This window comes from Chelon labrosus, assembly GCF_963514085.1.
Source record: "Chelon labrosus genome assembly, chromosome: 21".
Taxonomy (NCBI): domain Eukaryota; kingdom Metazoa; phylum Chordata; class Actinopteri; order Mugiliformes; family Mugilidae; genus Chelon; species Chelon labrosus.
Genome location: NC_140354.1, coordinates 12,347,183 through 12,370,412, shown reverse-complemented (window position 1 = coordinate 12,370,412; position 23,230 = coordinate 12,347,183). Strand labels below are relative to the sequence as shown.

Genomic DNA, 23,230 nt, shown 5'->3' with positions numbered 1-23,230 from the left:
CCATTTGTTTTGCTCTGTCTTCTCGGCTAATTCTGCTTTTAATACACTTTAATTTAATACATACGCTACATCTATTTCTTCCAAGATGAGGTGGTGCCAGACAGTATAAATAACAAAGATAAATAATACCGGATGCAAGATGCTCCAAAAAGGCAGGCAGTTAAATCAGTTTCTAAACTGTCTGCTTGCAAGTTTTTGTCAGTGGAATTGAAACTGGAGGATAACAACCTCGGTCTGTCAAGGTCTTTGTCAGGAAGCAGCTATTCTGCTGCAGATCCTTTTGCGTGTCACCGAGGCCACGGGAGGTCAGGACAGCTGATAATGTGCAGCTGCTTGTCCTGAGGTAGTCCGACCGAAAAACTGTCTTCAGATTAAACCATTTTACGTCCTCATTCCACACAGTGCACGGTGCCTGGAATAAAATATGTTATTAAATGGATCTAATGCGGCTTATAAAGCCATCTGTCTCAAATGAAAAGTTGTTACATCTCAGGTCCTTGCGTGCACTCTTGTCCCTTGTGGCTTGAACTTGCCAGCTTGTGTATTACATCCCAGGCTGAAAAGAAGAGTTCCCAGAACCGGTCTGGGCTTCTGCTTGGTTCTTGAAATGGAGCGTAAAGCTTGGTTTATATTTCCGCAACTGTTCTGTGCCGAATCTACGCTTGTGAACGTGTTTATACCAGCGCACTGGTGTGTCGCGGTTGTTCTGTAATTAAAAAGCTGAGCGACTCCGTGCTCAGCAACTAGACCGAAGAAGTGATGCACAATTGACCTTTGGCTAAGCCCCGCCCCCCTTAGTTACTGTTGCTACGTCCGACATTCTCTTCTGGGCTGTGGTTTTCTGGTTATCTATAAGGCTCTGGTATCAACATGGCTTATGCTGTGACAGCTCTTCCTGCTGAGCTTTTGTCAAACTTTTATAAAGCAGCAAATAAAGTGTCCGATAGAAGTAGGCAAAAGGGGCTGCAATATGCGTTCGAAGGCTATATTCAGGACATACAAATGAAACGCAACGAACAACAAGGCATCCAAATAGAGGCAAAAGTATACCGGTCACAGTCAAAAAGTGAACCACCGCATATCCTATTAATCGAGACGGAGGCTGGGACTGACAATATCAAGGAGCAACACTGTTCATGCAAAGCTGGGTACGTCTCTATTCACTTCTATAATCGTTATTACGAAGCAAACGGACTAACGTTACGCACGTATAACGTTGTATTTCTTCAGCGTGTGCTAGCGTATCAACAACTATGCAACTTAAGCTGTAACGGTGATGTTTTGGTTAGCTCCACAGGGTTTTGCGCGCACATCATTGGGCTTATCCATACCCTGGATATATACCAACAGTAGCTATAGCCTGCCGAGACCGAAAATATGAGACGCCTGCGTTAAAGTCAATGGAGCGCTGTGGAAAAAGTGTCGGACCCCTGTGGGAGCTGTGATTGGTCAAACTACATTCTAGGGTGTGGCTTAGCCAAAGGTGAATTAAAAGGTGTTAAGACAATTAACTATAGGGTAAAATTTACCAAGATAATATCATAGCCATACTATAATCTCCTTATTAATAGGTTTATTCATGTTAGATAAAAAGTAGTGTAACATCCATGTAGCTTTATGTAGTGCAGCAAAGCAAGCCGAATCCCATTGTAAGCCCTTTAAAAGCACCTTCAGCAGCTATAGTTTAAGTGCCAGTGAACTAGAAAACATTTAATCCCTTGTTGCTTTAGTGAAGCTGCTTAGAGAAAACAAGAGTTGTGCCCCCGCTGCTCGGATGTGTGTGTGTCATTGTGTGGCTGCGAAAGCGTGGAGCGGGAGAAGGACGTTTTCTTGGCGAGATCACCCATGGATAAATTAAATAAAAAAAATGATTATTGGGTAATTTCATGAACATAAACCTCTCAGACTGCATCCTCATCGTGAATAACTGCCTTCGCTCTAATGAGGTTCAATCTGTAATCACATTAGTGGGCTGAGGAGGGTTTCAGTAGGCAGTGGCTGCAGTAATTGGGGATGAAATGTAAGATAATACACTGTGAAACTGCAGCAGCACATTGATGGAGAAGGCGTCGCATGAACGTATATCAAAGCCTTACGCATTGTTATTTTTTTCCCCACAGGATTTTGACAGAATATGAAGAATGGGGCTCGATAGTGTAGGCGATTGATCATACTTGTCCTTATAAATTGGTTCTTGTTTCTGTTGATCGTCAAACAAGGAGCCCTGGAGTTTAAGAATAAGGAACAAGTAAAAGATCTTGATAAAGTCCAGGTTAAATTTGGTAGACAAACCGAATATGAGTCCGTGAGTTATTTGGCTCCTAAAAGAGCGTCTTGGATTCCTCTCGCCTCCAGTTTCAGTGGAGAATAAATGAAAGAAGTCCATTCCTGCCTGGGTTTCTAGCCTGTTTATGCCGACCACTGACTGATGGTCCTGATGACGCAGGTCTGCCTGTATGAGCCAAGGAGCCAAGGAGCCAAGGAGCCAGGGGAGCGAGAAGCCCAATCTCACAGCTGTCTGGAGACTCGCAGGAGAGAGAGAGAGAGAGAGAAATGTTCCTCAGTTTGTGGACATGAAATCAGGATTTATCACTGTCACACCTGCAGTGTTGGGGTACTTTGGAGAGGAGCAGCGCTCAAGAGACTTTACTGTGGGAAGAGCAGGAGCCAAACGCAAACTCAACACCGGACTCTGAAAGAGAGACGAGGGAATTGTGATTGGACACGGTCTTGTTTCCTGGTTCGTTTTGTGGTCAAATTAGGTCACAGTTTTAATAGCTATCGCTTGTTTGGGTCAAACAGTGGTCTGCTTGTATTAAAGATTACGACAAGTGGGTGAAGTGTGACGAGTAAAACATTTTAGAGATTATAGAGTTGGAAGCGGGTGTCGGTGTTTTTTTCTCATTTTGTAATCCCATTTAAAAAAAAATTTATAGGTCACCTACTAAACTCATAAATGTGATACTCTTCTAGATAATGCAATTACCCTATATGTTGCACTTCACAGGGATTGTGTCTATAGCTTTCTGTCTGCCCTCTATGTTTCTAGCTAGCATGTTACTATTAATGAGACATAACGTTAGCTAAGTTAGCTCTTACCTGATATGAAATGTGTGATCACATAGTTTCTCATTGTCTTCCCGTTGTCAAACTCGGAGCAAAAAGACCCTTCTTCTAGAGCAGGGGTGTCAAACTCATTTTAGTTAGTTCAGGGGCCACATACAGCCCAGTTTGATGTCAAGGGGGCCGGACCAATAACACGATAGCGTATTTACCTATAAATAACGACACAACTTTATTAAGAAAAAGAAGTGCAATTTCTGTTTAGTTCTAGGACTCGGTTGTTATGTCCACAACTCTTACTAAATCTGCGTGAACCCTTGGAAGAGCAGTTAATGTCTTCAGTGTAATTTTTGCACTTCGCAGATTCATCCCACGGGCCAGATTAGACCCTCTGGCGGGCCGGTTTTGGCCCCCGGGCCGTATGTTTGACACGTATGTTCTAGAGGGAACAAACTGAATATGAGATGGATTCATAGTTGGTGCAACCTGCTACACAGCTACTCTTAAGCATAGCGTTATTCATAAATAAACTGTGCTTATTCTGTTGACATCTGCACGGGATTATTTTTGGGATGACAGCCTACTCTGGATGATGTGTGCTGGATGATGCAACCTTATGTAGAGTTTGTAGTTTGAGTTAGCAGCCCGGAACAACAGGAAACGCCTCTTGTGCCGTCCGGCTGTAAGAAAATCTAGCTAAAGCTAAGCTAACTAGCTGCTGACTCCTGTGGTTAGCTTAGCTGGAGTGGCAGCAGTTGCCAGCAGATACTGCAATACTCAAGTTCCCATTGTTACACTTTAGCTTTTAGTGTATTTTTTTTAAGAAATGACATGTTAATTACAGCTTTAGAGGTTTGCTTGCTTTTGTTTCCATTGGTAGGGGAAGCTAGCTAATGGCTAGCCTAAGCTAACAGCTACCGACTTCACATCCAGCGCAGTTGTCTCTTTTTTTTTTTTAAAAAACTAATGACTTTTCCTATTAGTGGTGAAACGAGCGTGCCAACCACCTTACATGCAACTGACTGAAACAAAAAGAAAAACGGTCTGAGGCCAGAGCAAATGTTTTCAATCTTTTCTCTATTCCCCGTGCGTCACCGCTCCATTTCTTCCCAGTACCCACCCTGCCCTTTTAATGAAGGCTGTGACTAGTTGTACCATACAGTAATTAACCCCAACTGTCTATATTTTGTAGCCTTACTGGCATTTATAAACCCCTTGCGACCGACGGGTGCGGCGTGAGTCGCTCCTAGCGGCTATGCGTCAGCTCCCTCTCAAGCCTCCTTTGGGTAGCGGCCTGTTGCGCTAGCCGTGTGTATCTGTCCCTGTGTTGCTGTTTGGGATATGCGCACTGCTTTTTCCTCAAGTCTCTCTCTCTTTCCCCCCCCTCTGGCCCTGCTCAGCTGCTCCGGCCATCTGTGCAAAGGCAAACAGAGAACAGAGGGGATGGAGGGAGAACGGGTTCACTGCTGGGGGAAGGAACAAAATCGAGTTGGGGGAAAATGGCTGGAAGAAAGGGAGGATCAGTAAAGAATGAAAAAAAGGCCTTTTGACCTTTTAGAGGATGAGTAAAGGACGGCTGAAAGGGAGCGAAAGATGAAGAAGTGTATGCAGACATTGTTTCCAGAATGAAGTTGATGTCTGTGCTCTTCTAGAAATAGGAGAGTGAGTGTGTGCGTACAAGTTTAGATCAGTGGAAACTAGGATGACTAGCGACGTCTGGATTTTAAACCAGCAAACATCAGCCAATAGTGAGCTCATCGTCTTGTGTTTTTTTTTTTTTTTCTCCCTGTCTCTTTTCTCCCTCGCTCGTCCACCTTCTCCTTCAGTTCCCATGCTCCCCAGGCCAAGCCTCTTCCTCTGGGCTGGCCTCAGTGTTTGTCTCACCACTTACCCTCCTGCACAGCTGGCTCCTGACTCTGTTTGTAAACTTTTGACAGTTTCCTGCTACTCCCCCACTTCCTCCTAACCTTCTCTCAGACTTGTAAAGCTCCGTCCTCCTCGTCCACTCATCCTTCCACGCGAAACTAGCTGAAACGTAAATCTACTGCTTTTTCCCAGATCCATGTTTAGGTCTTTAACTTCTCATTTTGACAGATCAGTCAAACTTTGTCCATGTCTTTGCTTTTATTGGGTTTTATTTTACGTGCCTCGACCCAGTTGGCTAATACTCTCCAGCCTTTTTCCACCTCATGCTACTTTTTTTTATTTTACGACCCTTTTAGTGGGGAGTAGTTGGACGCATGCTTCGTTGACTTTTCTCGAGTCTGCTAAGATAAGCGTCTTAGCATTATTACAGGTGGCGTGTATATTTGTGTGTGAGTGCAATTTGCATGCCAAACCCTTTTTTGCACTCCCTTAAGAGCTCCATCCTAGAAAACTAGTCTTCCACACTAGTGGCTCTGATGCCATTTTGCACCAAGAAAAAAAAAAACCCAACGACCCATAGCAGCTCTGCTGGCCAAGTGTGTCACTGAGCTTTTCGGTGACACAGAGGGGACCTTTTGCGGCTGCAGTTCGTTGACATTAATGAAGGCTATTTGTAGAATACAGTATGTTGTTTCTGTAGTAGTCATGTTGTTGTCCTCCTCTGCTCCTCCCTCCACGGCCCCTGAGACGTCCAACACACATTCAGCTCATCATAAAATGTGTTGATCTAATTGATCCCATGGTTTCACTCGGGGCGTGATTCATTATGTTTTGATTTATTGTTGCACAGCCCACTGGTGTTTGTTTGTTTAAGTCCTCACAAAGGGTTATGCAGAAATTCATTCTCCTGTATACTTTTATTTCTGGACACATTCATTTTGCCTGCAGACTCTTGGATATATATATATGTATTTTTTGGTGTGCTGTAACGAGACAGACTCGAACGCTTTATCTGATTCCTCGGGCTGCTAACATTCCTGGGTCTCTGTCTGATAGCAGATACGCAGAACTCTTTTCATGTCTTGTCTTGCCGTCGGCTACAGTAACCTTGTTGTTCTGTGTTTTCTCTCTCCCTCCAGACCAGCCCTCGCCGTCTCCACAAAGCCTCTAGTCCTGCGGCCATCCTGTGAGATTCAAGTCAATCAGCCCTGCCCCTGCAGAGACGGACCACTACCTTTCAAGGCGAGATGAAGCCGGATGGGGTTGCCACGGCAGCGCTGGAGCCAATGGAAGCGCTGGAGTCCGATCCAGTGAATGAGGCAGCACCGGCCGCGGGACAGGAGCCCAACCAGGCGGCCAGTCCAGCGGAGCAGGAGAAGCCGCAGCAGGTGGTGGGAGACGTGGGTCAGGTGGAACCGCAACCGGAGAAGGCCAAGAAAACCCCCGCTGCCAAGACCAACAGCAAGGCCTCGGGAGACGCCAAAGCCAAGGTGACCAACAAGACCACGGCCAAAACAAAACCGAGCTCCGCCAGCCCAACCAAGACCCCGTCCGGGCCGCGGCCCAACACATCCCAGAGCCGCGTCTCAAACGGCGTGTCGAAGCCTCAGACCAACGGAGTGGCGAAGAAGACCGCGCCCGCTACCGAGAAAAAGAGCACCCCGACCTCAGCTTCCTCCAAAAAACCGACGGGTGCGGCTGGGGCTGCGGCGTCCAAGAGCGCCGCCAAAGTGGGCGAGAGGAACGCCGCGGGGGCTTCTCCCGCCACCAATGGCGCAAAGTCGGCGACCGGAACAACAGCAGCAGCCAAAAGGACGCCGTCCGCGACTGCTAATGGCGTCAAATCCAGCGCCTCTGCAGCTGCTGCTAAAAAGCCCGCAGGTTGGTGAAATATGTCGTCACAAAACTAAGAGTTGACATCAGAATGAAAATATAAGAAATACATTTTCACAGCTCTAATGAGCTTTAACGTGATGGCATGCAGACCGCCGTTCATAGGATGGATTCAGCAAACATATTAGACACGCCAGAGTGACTCCCGCTAAGCTATAAATGCATTTGCCCTAGATCCTTGTGACACAGTGTATAAAAACACGTATCTCCCTGACCTATATCCAAGAAACATTCCACTATATACTACATACATGCTGTACCTTTATACTGCAGCTTGAATTGTCTGTCTATCACCCCTTTTCACCTTTGTTCTCTCTCTCCTGCAGCTCCCAGACCTGCCTCTTCAACTCCCACCAAGCCTGGCTCCGCTGCCTCAACCAGACCCGATAAGGCCCCTGTTTCCAAGACAACCAGGTACGTTGACATTTTTGCAGGAGAAAAGCCTCACCCGTGCCGGAGTGAGTGTGTCTGTTAGCACAAAACGCAAAAAGATTTTCTGTGTGCTTGTAGATAGCGCTGGCTGCTGTCTATAATTGGTCCTCTCTTCAGACGTCCTCCAGGCATGTTCTAAGTGCTCTCTTATATAAAATGGCCTTTCCAATGACTTGCCAGCAAATTAGCAATTTTGCGCCACAACAGCAGCACATTAGAATAAATGAGCACAAGTTGATGGGAATTTCAAGGGAGTACATTCAGCGACATAAAGCTCCACAGTGCCAAGTGAAAAGCAGACAGTTCAAAAAGCTTCACTCAGCTCCGTGTTCAAAGAGGACACTGTTTAAGAAAGAACACCCTGGAGGAGCGAGGGACAATGATCGCCCACATAGAGTCTTGGATGGGCCGGGCACAACTAGGCCAGCAAACCAGCCAATGTCAGAACAAGCCCTAGAGGAACGCCTTGTGGCGTTTTTATCAGAGCAAAACTTCTACAGCAATATTTATAAAACAAGTTTTAGGAGGGCTTTGGAGAGGGGAGGAGGGGCAGTGGGAAGAAGATAATGCTCCCAATGTTTTTTTTTTTTTTTTATTATTATTTAGTGTGGCAGCATGTGTCTGTATCTGTTTGTGTGGAATCAGATCAACATGTGTTCCTCACCTGAGTCACACTGTGGGCATGGTGCTGGATCCTGTGGTGACTCCGCCGAAGACCATGAGAGGAGGCTGAACGAGGCCTTTGTCCGAGGCAGTGACGTTCGCAGTCAGGCAGAGCCTCTGGGACTCTGAGTGCTCTTTGAACAGCTTTATCCCTCGGCCTCTTCCTTATTAGTTTATTTGTTTGTTTTGGTGGTTAAAACCGGTTTTATGATGTGCTTGGTGAGCTCAGAAAGCTTCAGTTGTGCTGTTCGATTTACTTGTACAATTTCCAGGCTAGTTACTTCCCCAATGTCAGTTTTTAGGCTTGGCTCAGTTGGCCAGCTGCTTTATATGTTGCACTAACTTGACAGTGATAAAAAAAGAAGAATTACACCGGACAATATACAGTTTCTTACAGCTTCAAAATCCAAAAGACTTAAAAGCATTAAAACTCGTCATTGTGATTCTCTCAAAAACGTGACAAACATTCATCCGAGCAGCGTGGTTACAGCAGAGGAAATAACAACACATGGACCCTCACGTTGCTATTGTTTGTCCAACGTGCAACAGTATAGGACATAGGAAGTTGGTACTTGACAAAGGGCCTGAGCTTCCTGATTGGCGGTCAGCAGACCAATCAGAAGGCCAGCAAAGGGTTGATAACTGGTTCCTCCTCCGGCACTTTTTCCGTCCCTTTTCAAGCCTGGCATCCTCGTGCGTCTCCATGTCGATTGACCACTTGTGATTGGATCATGTTTCGGCGAAAACACGCCAATACATGTACATCATCTAGGGCAGTGGCCCCCAACGTTTTTTGCGCCACGGACCGGTTTAATGTCAGACAGTATTTTCACGGACCGGAAGGTGTAGCAGATAAAAACAAAATAAAATGATAAGACCGGCATAAAAACTGTAGTATTTTCTCTATAAAATAATAATAATAATAATAAACGTAAATCCACTGTGTATTAATGTGCAACTTTATTAGCAGCGTCCTCATAACATCACACCAACAACCGAACATGACATGGGTAACATCCTCTCTGCCTCAACGCTCTCTGGTCTTTATGGTAACGTTAAAACATGCCTTCAAAATAAGACACACCACAAAAACTAAAAGTGCATGAAAATACTAGCTGCTCACAATAGCACTGAATCAGTGGGAGCCCTGCGCTTGTTTTGCTGCAACAAGACGGTCCCATCTTGGGGTAATGGGAGACAATGAAACCCGAAGTGTGTTGCTTATGACCAGTCTGCTTCGTAATTTTGTTTTGGTTGCTGTCACTGCAGAAAACCCTGCTTCACACAGACAAGATGTCGGAAATGGCAACAGCGTTTTCAATGCTGTTGTGGCGATCGCGGGGTATTTTGCCATGACTTTAATCCAGAACACCGGCAGAGCTGTTGTCTTGAACAGACGTTTCGTTTAACGGGACGTATCACGTGATCTATGGTCTCGAGGCCTTGACACGCGTCAAGAGTGGGTCATAGACGGATGTAATGGAGAGAATCCGGTCATTTTTCAAAATAAAACGTCATTCAGACTAATAAATCAAACGGAAATAATGGAAGTTATTTATTATTTCTGTGCGGTCCGGTACCAAATGACCCACAGACCGGTACCGGTCCGCGGCCCGGGGTTTGGGGATCACTGATCTAGGGTGCTGTACAATCATCGTTGTAGAACCATGTGCACATCAAGTTATTACTTATTTATTTTTCTCCACCCGATGTGCAAAACTATTAGAACTTGACCCCTGGAAAAATCCATAGGTAAACTAGTGTCATTGCTGCGCTGTTGGCAATAGCAGCATCTCCTGTAACAAAGACCTAGATCACTGTTGAGGAAACGCTGTACCCGCTGCCCAGTTGTGATCGGATCACCCGGGATGTACCGTATGTTAATACCAGATCTGAGCAGGGCCGTAGCTGCCAGCCACACCGCAAACAAGTTCTCTCGTATCCCCCCCTCCCCCATGCCGCTCTCCATGTGCCACAGGTAACAGTTGGATGGCGGAGATTACGTTCAGATTACAGCTTTAAACAATGGTTGATGTACAAACACCTTATTAAAAAGAATTACACAAGGGCACACTGGTAATCTTGCGCGCTCGTTCTGCTCCACCGGTTTTCCATCCTCGCTCCTTTTTAGACCATGAGATATTGTCAGGTTCAGGAAGAATATTTTAAAGTGTCCAAACATTACCAGTGTTTAAAAGTCTATCACATGCGATGATAATCCTACAGTTTAACTATTCAGTGTGTGGATTCTGCTTTCTTTCAGCTCTGTTCTGCCAGTTTTTGTACTCAACCTCCCCAAAGCGTTCGCTGAAATCCAAACACATGCCGAGTTTCTGAGTCACGTTCAAGCTGAGCTTTCAGAAAGCTATCTTGGCTAATAAACTAAGCAGGTAACACGGACGAATTCGCGAAATGCCTGAGCTATTATTGTAATCAGGTCAAGATCAGATTTATAGTGCGTACTTAAAAGAAGCTAAGATGCAGTGTTTTGTGGGTGTGTAGCGCAGAGACGGGCTGCTGCAGACCTACATATGAATCCCTGTGAGAGAGGTGTAACCATTACAGACGCTAGGGCTCCTCTGACGGCACCGTGTTCCCTCGCAGGCATACTTTGCTAAGTGTGTGTTTGTGCACGTCAGGATTTGTGTACGCGATGCGCCGCGACAGGGCCATAAATTTTGGCTTTAATTAGATTTTGCCCTTTTCCCGAGCTCACTCAGTCCTTAATGCAGGCCCTGCTATCAGCAGAGTGCTGGAGAGCTCTGGGCCTCTCGCTCTATTCTGTTCAGCGCAACTCCGAGGGCTCGATTGATTTAATTCCATACGCGGCTGGTTTACGGTTAGCAGGCGAATCAAAGCGAACGCAGGTCCGCTAAGTGACATCAATCTAATTTAAGGCCACTCACAGATGTTTTGTTTCTCCGGCGCACGTAGAGGTTTTAGGAAAATGAAATGAAGCTTTATAGCCGTTGCTGCGAGTGGCTCTTGATTAAAACTCGTCCTTTGTCTTTGCCACCAAACCGGCAACAAGCCAGTCGAGTTAAAAGGGATTTATTGCTTATGCGCCACAGATATTTTTGATATGTTAATATGCAGAAGCATCTATGCTAGGTCACTTTAGGACACTCTGTACTGATGTTGTCTCTTTTATATTTTTCGCCTGCATTACCATTGTGGTGTTGCACCTGCTGTTAGAAGCTGATTGCCCGCAGCATGCAGCTTATGCCGGGGACATCTTCTAGCCTCTGTCAACATATGAATATCCTTGTTGGATGTTTGCACATCAGATCTAAACACAATGCAGTGAAATACTTTATATCCGCAGCTGCAGAAATGGAGAAATGTCCATTTACGCGTTGATAATTAGCGCTGGTATGCAGCACGCAAACTGCCCGCACTGTACGTCCGCTCTGCTCTGTGCACATATTTCTGCGTCGTGCAATTAGGATGCGGGGCCATGTTCATTGCCGGTACGTTGCTCAGTATGACGTGGAGGTGAAAAGCGGGGGGAAGGGAAGCGCACACGCCGGCTTGCCCCGAACACGTGGTACGCGCGCACGTGACGCTGAGCAGCTTTCTGTCGCCGCCTGCCCTGCTGTCTGTGTGGATGCAGCGGAGGGAGGTAAAAACAAAAATGGTGGGTGCTGGAGAGTGGAAGCTGCACGGCTGAATAAGTCATGCGGTCCCAGCTGAGCTCCCGTCACTGCTGCCAGATATGCGTGAAGTGATAGGATGTGCACGCACGGTATGTAGAGAAAGGAGGCCAGCTGAAGATCTGAAATCCTGATGAAAGGGGGATGAGTTAGTGTTTGGGCAATGAGGAGCTTTTACTTTATGGTGTCCACTCAGCCACCCATGTTCCCACATTAGTCATGCCGTCTTCCTCTCTGATGGTCCCTCAGGGATGATAAATTTTTATTGAGGTGGACTGAATGCAGCCCTCCCTCGTCGTGATCCAACAAATTACTGCTGATGTAATGGTCCAGCGCGGGTGTGTATGTGTGGCACGGAGCGGCGGGCCAGGTTCCTCGCCCCAGACGCCGTTAAACAGCCCGGGACGAAGCGGACGACGTGTTGCGCGGGCTGTAAATCTTCCGCCTCGGAGTGGGCATGGCCGATGGCTCGCCTGGTGCAGCCGCCCGCTGCCGTGATTTTATTGGGGGGTGCAGCCCGCAGAGCCAATTACTAAATGGATTTAGTGGGAATGAGTCGGAGGGAGGGAACGAGGAAAGAGGCGGAAGGAGGCGTTTATGTCTGAGTGTCATTGTTTCCTGGCACAGACATTGATGTCATAGATAAAATTAACATTAAAAGAAATATCGGTTGAGCAACAATTATCCGGTCAGATTCCTTTAACAGGGCCACCATCTCTCCTCTCTTTCTGCAGCTTCATTAACACACCATCATCTTTAATTTCTTCAGAGGACGGAGCTCCTCTCTGACACACTCGGTCACCTCTGCTGCGGGGAAGATATCTGCTCGCACGCTCGCTTTGCTGCTCGTCCATTTTCACGGATCTCGTTACTTAAATCACACCCCGAGTAGCGTCTCGAACAAAGCAGCACCAGCCAGCCACCCGTGTTTCTACACACAGCGACCGAGGGAGACGCGTAGCTGCGGTAAAGCCAAAAAGTTTCGTGAATGATCCTCGGGAGCGCCCCGCGGCGGCCAACCGTCGGGAGTCATCTGATCTCTCGGCTCCAGTACATTTCTGGGCGTTCTGCTGAGCATGAGCTTTAACCCCGTTTTTTTGCAGCGTTTCTCCGAGCGAGGCCCGTGGTGGAGTGTGAACAATGAACACAGCCGCTCTTTGAGTTAAATGTAGGCGCATCATTTTAGACTACAATAACTCTCACAGTCTCCTCAGTCATTTAGCTGACGGCGGACTTAATTACAGAAGAATCAAGCTGCATTCAGGCGTCAGCATGGCCCAAGTTTCTTTTTTAGATCACTTCTAATCTGAGAACAATTTTCAATACATAATTAAAAAGATGAGCAGAACATTAGTTACAGAAAAAGACACAGACAAGGGAAACAAAAATACAGTTTCTTGTATTCTTCTTAGTATGACGATACTGAAAATAATCCCAACAAATATAAATCCGCAGAATAATCCGGATACAAACCGTATAGACATATTACACATTTGTGCCATGACAGCACTTGACATAAATCTCTCTCACTGCCTTCGTCTCTAACTCCCTCTCTTTCCTCTTTTCTTCCTCAGTGACCTGGTTAATTTCCAGCCCTCCTGTCTTTTTGGATATGCATATTCCTTTCATGAACCAGATTTGGTGCGAGTGCTCTCTCCGAATATCCCATTAGCATACTTCATCTCTATCTTTAATTCTCCTCGTTATCCTTTCTCTGTAATTCTTATCTTTTACCGTCTAATTCAGACGGCACCGCAGCCTCCTTCACTTAATCCTCATTTTGAGCTTAACATCTCACTCAGTCCGCAGGAGTTTGCAATTGAAAAGTGGAAGTCTGATTGAAGTTAATGATTTTTTTTTTCTTTGGTGATTAAAAATGATTTTTCTTAGGCCACGTCCACACGTACGAAAACGGTCTTTTCCCTCTCCGTTTTCGAGGGCATCGTTTCAAGAAATATCCGCGTCCACACAGGTCCGTTTCAGCACGACTGAAAACGCTACTTCATATTCCAGGCCTATAGGTGGCGCTGTTTCAGTTTCATAAATTCACCAAAAACGGAGAGGAAGAGGCGGAGCATGCGCACAAATCTTGAGCGCTGTTTACAAATCGCCTTTTTTTGCTCAGCGTGGTGGCACAGGAGCATGATATGTTGCCCTGGTAACCCTAATAGGCTCAATATCTTCTCCAGCAGGAAAACTAGCATGTAGTCCACCATTGTCGTTGATGTTGTTACGAGACGTCTTGCGGGAGGTGGAAGGCTGCTCGGGGGTGTGGCGATGACATCATCGTTTTCGCCGTTTTCGCCGTTTTCGCCGTCCACGCAAGAGTTGCGTTTGCGAATTTCTCCACCCTGGGACCCGTTTTCAGAAAAGTGCGTTTTAGGGCTATGCGTTTACAGGACACGTGTGGACGATCGGCCAAAACGATGCAAAACTTCTGCGTTTCTGCGTTTTTGCGTTTCCGTGTGGACGGCCCCTTAGACTACAGAGAGACTTGATGCAACTTTTTACATTTCACCACTAATAATAATACTTTAAATCCTTCTGTTTCTGCTTGGAAACAAAACTGACAGAGGGATCTGTGAAATTTCCCCATCTGCATTTTCCTACTGTTCTGATTTTCCAGTTCCCACAGTCGGCTCCAAACGCACTGATAGATGTATCTGTGACACATTGATTAAGAGGTTTTGCATAGCCAGAAGGGATTTATATTCATAAAGTGGCACAGGCTTGATCCAACAGACTGAATATCATATCATCAACACAACTTTCAATAACCCCGACGTCAAGACTGAACGGTGTTGAATCAGCTGTAAAGCCTTGTTTGAACATCCAAATTGACCACACCCCTATTGTTTTACCACCCATTGCTCTCTACCTTTAATCTTATCTCGTGTTACTACACCATATTCCATTTGCATTTGCCAGGCTGTGATGAATAGCACACACTTCTTTGTCCCGTTTACACAGTGCGTCTGCTTCCTTTAACACCACCTCTGTTTCCAGCTGATGGGATTTGCAGAAGTTATTTTTGTTCTCCTTTCAGTATTAAAGATTAACATGGTCCCAACATCTCCGCTCTCTCTCTCTCTCTCTCTACCTCCCTCCCGTAGCCCTGTTCTCTTTCTGCCAGAACTAACTCAAGTCTTTATTTAGAAACAGGCAGTCAAGTGAAGCGCAGACCCAGGAGGTTGCACACCGCCGCCGCCGCCTTGTCAGGACTACTAGATGTAGGTTGCTTTGCTCAGACGTGACATAGGAGCCGGCTTCTATCCCAGGAACGCCAGAAGAGGCAGACTGACGCATGCTGCCCCGAGTGCCATTCCCTTGTTGGGGGGGGGGGCTATAGACGGGAGTTTGGGTACGATGTAGACTGGGGTTGGGATGTCTTTATTGGGTCCGTTGTGACTCACGTCCCGAACTGCTTCAGTTTATAACCCCTCAGGGGAGTTTGTCATGAGGTTGTGGAAAAGTTAGCTGCATGTAGGCCTGTTGTTTCAGATTCTGATGTGCTAAAGACAGTATATTTACCTATAGTGTGTTAAAATAAATCTACCAAATTGTATCGCCGTATCAAATTCACCTTTATTGTCAATTCTGTTATGTGTACAGGACATACATAGGATTGAAATTAAGTTTCTCTCAGAACCACACTGAAAACTACAACAAGGAAGACAAGGAATAACATTATGACTCCTCCTAATATTGTGTAGGTCTCCCTCGTGCCTGCAAAACAGTTGTAACTCATCAGAGAATGGACATGCGTCTTCTGAGGGTGTCCTGTGGTGTCTGGCAACAGGATGTTGTTAGTTGGGACCTTTGGGTCCTATGGGTTGAGGGGAGGGGCCTCTGTGGATCAGGCTTGTCCCAGTGCATCCCACTGATGAGTTTGGGATCTAGTGAATTTGGAGGCCAGGTCAACACCTTGTCCTGTTTTTCAAGTTTTTTTTTTAGTTGTCCCTAAACCATTTTAGTGTCAGGCTGCATCCTGCTGGAGTGTCATTGCTATGGGGTGGGTGAGCCTTGTCTGGTCTAGGTGGAAGTAACATCCACATGAATGCCAGGTCCAAGCGTTTACCAGCAGAGCATTGTGTTGTCACAAGATGGTCAATGTTATTTACTTCACCTCTTCAGAAGACGGTTCAGGTCAGGGTCCTCTGCCGCTTGTGCACCCTTTAAAATGTATGACTTTACTCTTGCAGTCTATGCAAGCTGCCTGCCTTGTGTCTGTGCTATTTCTTTAGGGTACAATCTGGCAGTAGAAGTGACTAATGGTGATATGTCAAAGTCTTTCTCCCTGTGACAATCATTCTGAGGCACTTACAGCGTAGGGTTATTTGCCCCGAGAAAAGAGTGGCATAGAAACTTAAATGCTTCAGTCAACATCAATTAATTTTCCTCGCCTGTGCTCTATATATCTTGTGGAATTACTGTGCACCAAGCTCACTTTAACATGTCTGTATCAAGCCTAGAGCAGACCAGTGGAGAGAGATTCATGATTCAGAAAGGTCATAATTCGTAGGACTCCTCAGTGTTTCCTAACCTTTTTTTTTGTTTCTTCAGGAATGCAACTAGTACGGCAGCATCACCTCGTCCTGCCACAGGCTCAACCCGGCCACCCACTAGCAGCTCAGCCAAGAGCTCCACATCTACGGCCAAACCATCAACCCCTAAAACTCCCTCCTCAGCTGCCAAGCCTGCTGCCTCCAAATCAGCCTCCACTACTCCCTCTGGTGGCAAACCTCCAGTATCACAAACATCCAGAACCACAACCCCTGTGAAAAAAGGTAAAAAAGAAAGTCAACCACTCAATAAAAACACATAAATATTTAGAGGGATATGAAAATATAAGAAGATCAGATACAAACTCCTACGAACATAATATGGTTGCACAAATCACAAATAAACAGTAAGAAAATAAAAACACAGTGCACCCAGTTTTCATAATTACTATTAAGAAATCTTAAATTCAGTTCTTTTCTTCACTGGTAGCCAGCAAATTAAAGTCAAGAGCTGAAAATTAAGATCTCATTTTCATTCTGATTTAGATGTAGGAAGTTTTCTGAGGTTTTACATCCTCAGTGCATTTCAGAAGGATCTTAAACCAGCATGGGTTACCATTGAAAAGTAGAGCTGGGTGTTGTCTGACAGTGGTAGGAGATATTAAATTTTATGGATGGACCCCCCAAAGGACAAATATTAGACAAATTAAATGAGGGCTAATGTGGACCCCAAGGGTTTTCCAGAGGAACTGGGTGCAGACGAGAAAACACATTATGAGCTCCAACAGAGACTAAACTGTCTTGGGAGGCAAATTACAGAGTGTAATTGACTGTGTTAAAATCAGCCTAGAGATAGAAAATGTTTAAAACACTGATTTCATGAATCTAAAGACAAGAAGAAATCATATAAAATACTCCATTTAAATGCCGTTTAACGTCAATACAGAAATCTTGTGTCTAGAGTTTGTAGGTTTTAGATTTAATACTCTATGCTACAATTGTCTAATCTGCTCCTTGCGTCATGTCTTTCTAGACGTTACCAAACAATCCACGTCGGCAACCAAAAAGCCTGCAGACTCCCCTCTGACTCGACCACCCTTGGCAAAACCTGGGACCCCAAAGTCTGCTTCTAAATCAGATGTCATGGCCAAAAAGCCTACTGCTAATAAGACTGCAGACACAAAGACACCCAGCCGCCCCAAAACCCAAGAGAGTAAGCCCACACCTTCCAAGGATGCCTCCAAAACCCCTGCCTCCAAAGCAGCTGCGACCAAGGCCTCCAGCCCCAAGAAAACTGTAGGGAGCAACACCCCGACTCCTGTGAAACGTGGTCCCAAAGCTGCAACAGCAGCAGCACCTGAAAAGGAAATTGTTGCAGCCGTAGCTGCTGCTGCAGCTATAGCTACTGCGGCAGCTGTTTTTGCAGGACCAGAACACCCAGAACCTTCTGCTGAAGTAGCTGGGGAGCCATCTGAAGCAGTGCAAGCAAAAACATCAGAGCTCAAACCAGAACCAGTGTCGGAATCCGTGTGTGAACCAACACAAGAACCAGTTCGGGAACCAACTCCAGAACCAGTTCGGGAACCAACTCCAGAACCAGTTCAGGAACCAACTCCAGAACTTCTACGTGAACCAACTCCAGAACCTGTTAGGGAACCAACACCTGAACCTGTGCGGGAACCAACACCCGAACCTGTACGGGAACCAACACCTGAACCAGTGCGAGAACCAACACCCGAACCTGTAAGGGAACCAACACCTGAACCCCTGCGCGAACCAACACCTGAACCCCTACGTGAACCAACACCTGAACCCCTACGTGAACCAACACCTGAACCCGTATGGGAACCAACTCCTGAACCCCTACGCGAACCAACTCCTGAACCTGTACGTGAACCAACACCAGAACTACAAGAACTACATTCAGACCTACCACGAGAAACATCAGCTGAAGTCCATGAATCAGCCTCCAGTCCTCAGCTGTCAGCCCAGATGGACCCTTTCAAATTTGAGGAGTTGGAAAATTCGAGCACCTCAGCTCCTTGTCTGGGAACTACTGTAATGTCCCCTCCTTGCTCCCCTCAAAGCCCTGCTTCTCCTGTCAGAGAGCAACAGAATGCCTCCTCTCTGCTCGACATGCATGCCCAGCCTGATCTCTGGGAAAGGAACCAGGTCCTGGCTCCTTCTGATCTTCCTTTCCAACCCCCAGTCAGCATGATGAACTTCCAGACAGAAGAGGAAAATGAAAATGAGTTTGAGGTAAAGGAGACACACGAAGAGGAGGAAGAGGAGGAGGAGGAGGAACATGAGGAAGAAGAGAAGGAAAGCCTCTTTATGCCTACCTCCACAGCTCCGGGGGCCTTCACTACAATGGCTCAACCACACTTTTTGGGTACTTCACCTCTGGATGATTTCACCCCAAGAGACCTGATCTCCCCTCACGAGAAGGAGGAGGCAGTGGAAAAGGCTGATGAGGAGATCAATGAGGACGATGATGATGAGGAGGATGACGAGGACGAGGAACAGAGGAGACTCGGCCATCAGCCTTCGTCTTTGATCACCGACATGAGCACATCTCAGCCCTCTGAGGAGTTCCAAATCCGGTCTTCCGCCTATGGTGGCTCAGCGGGGTGGCACGGCGATGACTTGCTGTCTGGGATGGACTCTGAGGACGTGAGCAGCTGCACCAGCAGTCGGCAGCAAGGAGTCTCCGACCTCAGCAGCACCCAGCACACCGCAATACTGGAGGGCACTCAGAGCTCGGACGCCTTGGTCGACTCCAGCCTTCGAGGTTCTGAGGGAGACGGCAACTTCATGGGTTCTCCCAACGTGGAAACCCTGGCCAATGAGGAAGAGGAGGACGACGACGAAGAGGATGAGCGGGTGGACGATATGGACCTGAGTTCAGAGAGAGTGGAGGAGCACCACAAAGCGTTCCAGGAGCAGGAACACGACGAGGAAGAGGACGAGGATGTGGAGATGCGCAGCGAAGGAGTGACGGAAAGTTGTGGGAATGTAGATGAAGATGACTTTAATGAGGAGGAGCGTTTGGACAACCTCAATCACTCTGCTCCTCCGCCTTGCGCCCCCCCTGCTTCTTCCTGGGGGCAGACCAACCCTTTCGCTGATACATGGGGTCAACCAGGCTCACTGCCAGCCGTCTCCTCCCCCAGCCCTATGTCTGACCATGGCGCTGCTGAATCTGAGACACCCACCCAGTCTCCTGCCCAGCCCTGTTTTGACAGCAGCGCCCCTTCCTTCTCTCATCAGTCAGAACAAGAGCCCCAGTACCATCAGTCGGCTGACGAAGAAATGACCTGCTCGGCCCCTGAAGAGGCTCATACCCTGCTTGCTGCCCCAGCTGTGGGCGAGTCCGGCACTCTGAGTGGCACAGCTCTGGCCGCCCACAGCAGCAGTGAGACGAGCACACCGGAGGAACTCCGCGACTACGACAGCAGCTCCGGGGTCGAGTCCCGTTCTGACAAACAGCAAACACCAGTACCCGCTTCAGTCCAGCCCGACATGGATCAAGACCTGGGCATCCACCTAGAGAAAGGTGACGGAGAAGAGGAAGAGGCCGAGACGCTCCCTGCTGATGAGGTTCTGGGAACAGGACCCCCAACTGCCCCAGCGTCTGCCCCTTCGTCCCCCTCCACCTCGGGAGACGAGGCCAGCGATACAGAGGGTGAGATGCAAATCAATGACCCCGATGCGCCAATGACGATGGATGAGAGTGCCGGGTTTGAAAGCCCTCCTCCCACCTGTACCCTCGCTGCTCTCGAGGAGGACGAGGAGGCGGGGGACGCGCCAGTCGGAGAGGGCGACGAGGACGGAGGTGGGGCCACTCCTCAGTCAGCCAATTCGGTGGCATCTTACGGCTTTGACTGCACCACATCCAACTCCAATGCCCACTCCATGGCTGAGAGTTGCGGGAAGAGCCCAGGGATCTTCTCCCTGGAGAACGAGGAGCAGCTTCCAGAGGAGGCCAAGGACCCCTCCCTCATCAAGGAGCTGACCCTGCCATCAGCTGCTGCTGCCGCTGCTGCCCAGGCGGAGGATCTGCTGGGTAGACCTGTGGACCTGATGCCTTTGGGCCCCGTGGGAGACCACTGTCCCAGTGTGGATGACCACCACTACATGTTCGGGGGAAAGATTGCAGCGGAGCAACTGGAGGACGTCGACACCCTGGAGCCCAGTCACCATCTTGGGGGCCAGGAATCCGGGACCGCCGGCGACGGCCAGCCTCCGTACTACTCTACCATTTGTGATAAGACTGATAGTTTTCTGGCAGGTAACGTATAAGTCCCTCCTACTACCCCTGGAATGCACCTTTTCCCTGCAACCTTCCCCCCTTTACCTGTTGTTTCTTTTCTCTCCAGTTGGGTTAGATGGCTTAGAAGAAAAAAAGGAGAGCGAGATTGTAGTAAAAGATTAAAAAAAAAAAATGAACAAAGGAGATGGGGAAAAAAAAAAGACTGTAGCAATTTTTAAATGAAGCCTCTCTCTTTCATACTGTTATGGTCATGGTGATGAGTGTCTGGCTTAAACTCCTTTATGTACCATTTTCTAGTAGAATGTTCTTTTTAAGTAACACTGCATATTCTGTAGCCCCTGATGGGGTATTGACTGATTGGTCCGAAGTGACTGAGCCTTTAAACCGAGAAAAAAAACAAAAAAAAAAAAACGACGGAATGAAATGGACTCATTGTGTATTTATCCTACTGTTTTTACCGAACAAATGTCAATGATTTTTGTTTTGTATTTGCTTATTCGTTGTTGTTTTTTTTGTTTTTTTTGTTCTGGTCCTCCCTACCCTGTGTACACACACACTCCACTGATCAACAGCACCATAGCATTAGTCGCATACTCCTTCGGTTTGTGTTCTGTTTTTCAAGACGTTTAGCTATCAAAATAAAGGCTAGGTATTAACAAGGCTGTTTTGCCCGTACAGATGTGTTGAGGTAGGTATGGGAGTATTAGATTGCAGTTGGTGACGTTTTTTTTAATGTGTGCTTCAGGCGGTTCTACGCTCTTTGCAGAAGTTGTTAAGGTATATATATAACGTGCAGTCACGTACAGTATGTGTTTCAGGCATTTGGTTGTAAGTGGCTAAGCTTCAAGCCTCAGTTAGCTGATCATTTTGTGTTCCAGACGAGACTAACAGCTAGTTTTTATTTGTGATGAAACTCTGCATAATCCAACATCACACCACAGTTGGGCTTTATACTCGCTGAAACCTTTTCATAGTGGGCGTTTGGTTGACTATTTCAACAGTATATTGCATGTTTAACTAACAAAAAGACTACCCGGAATTTGAAACAATACTACACTAGACATGTTCATCAATGAATGGTTCACACTAGGTTTCAAAATTCCATTAAAACATCATTGCAAGGCATTTTGTTCCTGTTTCTTATTTTCCCTTCGGATCCAGCATGCCTGAACTTACTCGTCCTCGTGTGCCAGTTGCTGTGTGTTTGTGTATTTTTTTTTTTTGTGTGTTTATGCGACGAATATTTCCCATGGAGTCTCCTGTTCTTTTACCATGGGAATAAGTGGTGAACGGGAAGTGATGCAACATTGTTCAATGGTGTTGTATCTAAAATGGAATTTTGATCAAATCAGCAAAAGGTCATTCAGCTGGTGTCCCGGTGGTGTGTTATCCAGCATGCTTGTGCCTTCATGATCTCTTCAGATTCAACACTATCTGACCAACATCGCATTCAGGATACGTCCTTGCAAGTGGTGCGCTCTTAAGGTGCCCCGTGGAAGTGGTTGTAAACAAACTTAATCTTTGTTCACATATATATTACCCTCCTAAAACAACACTTAATTACCCGACAGTAATATGTATCACAAATAGCAACGCCTTTAGATCCTTAGGCCAAAAAACTCTGCGGGGTACCTTTAACAGCCCTATAAAAATGCATCCACACACCTTTCTTTTGGCCGTAAGGAATTCTTACGCAGAAGTGCTTGACGCGCTCCCGCCAGCAGCTAAAAGAAAGTTAAACACTCAAGAGGTTTCTTGAAGACGTTTCGACTCTCATGTCTGTGAAGGTGCTCGGTCATGCGGGCCATGGTATAGCCACAAAACAAAGATGAAACAAGGTGGCTTGGGAGCTACAAAGTTGCCCAAAGTTGCTCTGGGGTCTCTCCTTTGGCAACTGATTGTGCTCCGGCAAAGATCTGCCAATGGACACGAGAGTAACAGCAACGTAGTCGTTCATGTCATCTGAGCACCGTGGAGTTGAATTTGTTTGAAACAAAATGGCTCTGATTGTTTGGAAGATCATGCAATTTTTTATGCCTGATAATGAAATCCAGACAATGTGTTACCAGACTCATATTCTGATAAGAGTTAAGTCAGACTACGCCAGGCTAGAAACAAAGGCAGCTTCTTCAAGTCCAGCTGCCCTTGTTTCAGCTTGTCTTTTGGATTCAACTCTCACGGTCTCTTCAATTCCACCTGTCTCACCAACATCACATTCATTCCCAAAGAAGCCACCTGGATGCCTTTGCCCATGCCTTTCTTTTAGATACACCATGACCTGTATGAGTCTTCACAGACAAACCCTTCCTTCTGGGTGAAACCTGCTCAGATCAGTGTCCAGTGTCCATCCTGAATGCTCTACTCACACAGTCAACCCAAGCGTAAACGTCCCATCTTCGTACGAGCCTCCTGAATGTGTCCAAAAGTTGAACCTCAAGAAGTCCAAGCACCTTTCTTCCCTCCCTGCCATATTCTTCTGACTTCCCTGTTGTTGCTGACATGAACACACTCTAAATCAGGGGTTTTTAAACATATGGTCTACGGGCTAAAACCGGCCAACCAAAGGGTCCAGTCTGGTCTGCGAGATGAATATTGCAAAGTGCCAAAAATGACAGAAGACATAGAAGATCATTATGGTACTGGTCTGCCCCCCCTGAGATCAAATTGCGCTGTATGTGGCCCCTGAACTAAAGTTTTGACACCCCTGCTTTAGACCCTTTTATCAAAATCATCAACCCTGTGCCTGAAACTTCAATATTCATGAAACTATTCTACCTTTTGTGTTTCGGGACACCTTTGGTACCTTGTCTACCTTTTGGCGTACCTTTCATGACTTCCACATCTTAAACATGCATTATCTTAGGATAGTTAACAATCTGTGACGC

The 23,230-nt window shown here is 46.7% G+C and overlaps 1 protein-coding gene across 1 annotated transcript in view; it reads left to right on the top strand.

Moving 5' to 3' along the window:
* Positions 1–22,304, top strand: part of prr36b (proline rich 36b) — a 32,427-nt gene extending 10,123 nt beyond the window's left edge. Inside the window, exons 2-6 of the mRNA XM_084571235.1 lie at positions 6,069–6,810; positions 7,149–7,236; positions 16,134–16,357; positions 17,106–20,363; positions 20,452–22,304. Coding sequence (XP_084427361.1) covers positions 6,177–6,810; positions 7,149–7,236; positions 16,134–16,357; positions 17,106–20,363; positions 20,452–20,507 — 4,260 coding nt within the window. The 5' untranslated portion in view covers positions 6,069–6,176 and the 3' untranslated portion in view covers positions 20,508–22,304. The remainder of the gene's footprint in view (positions 1–6,068; positions 6,811–7,148; positions 7,237–16,133; positions 16,358–17,105; positions 20,364–20,451) is intronic.
* Positions 22,305–23,230: the final 926 nt, after the last annotated feature.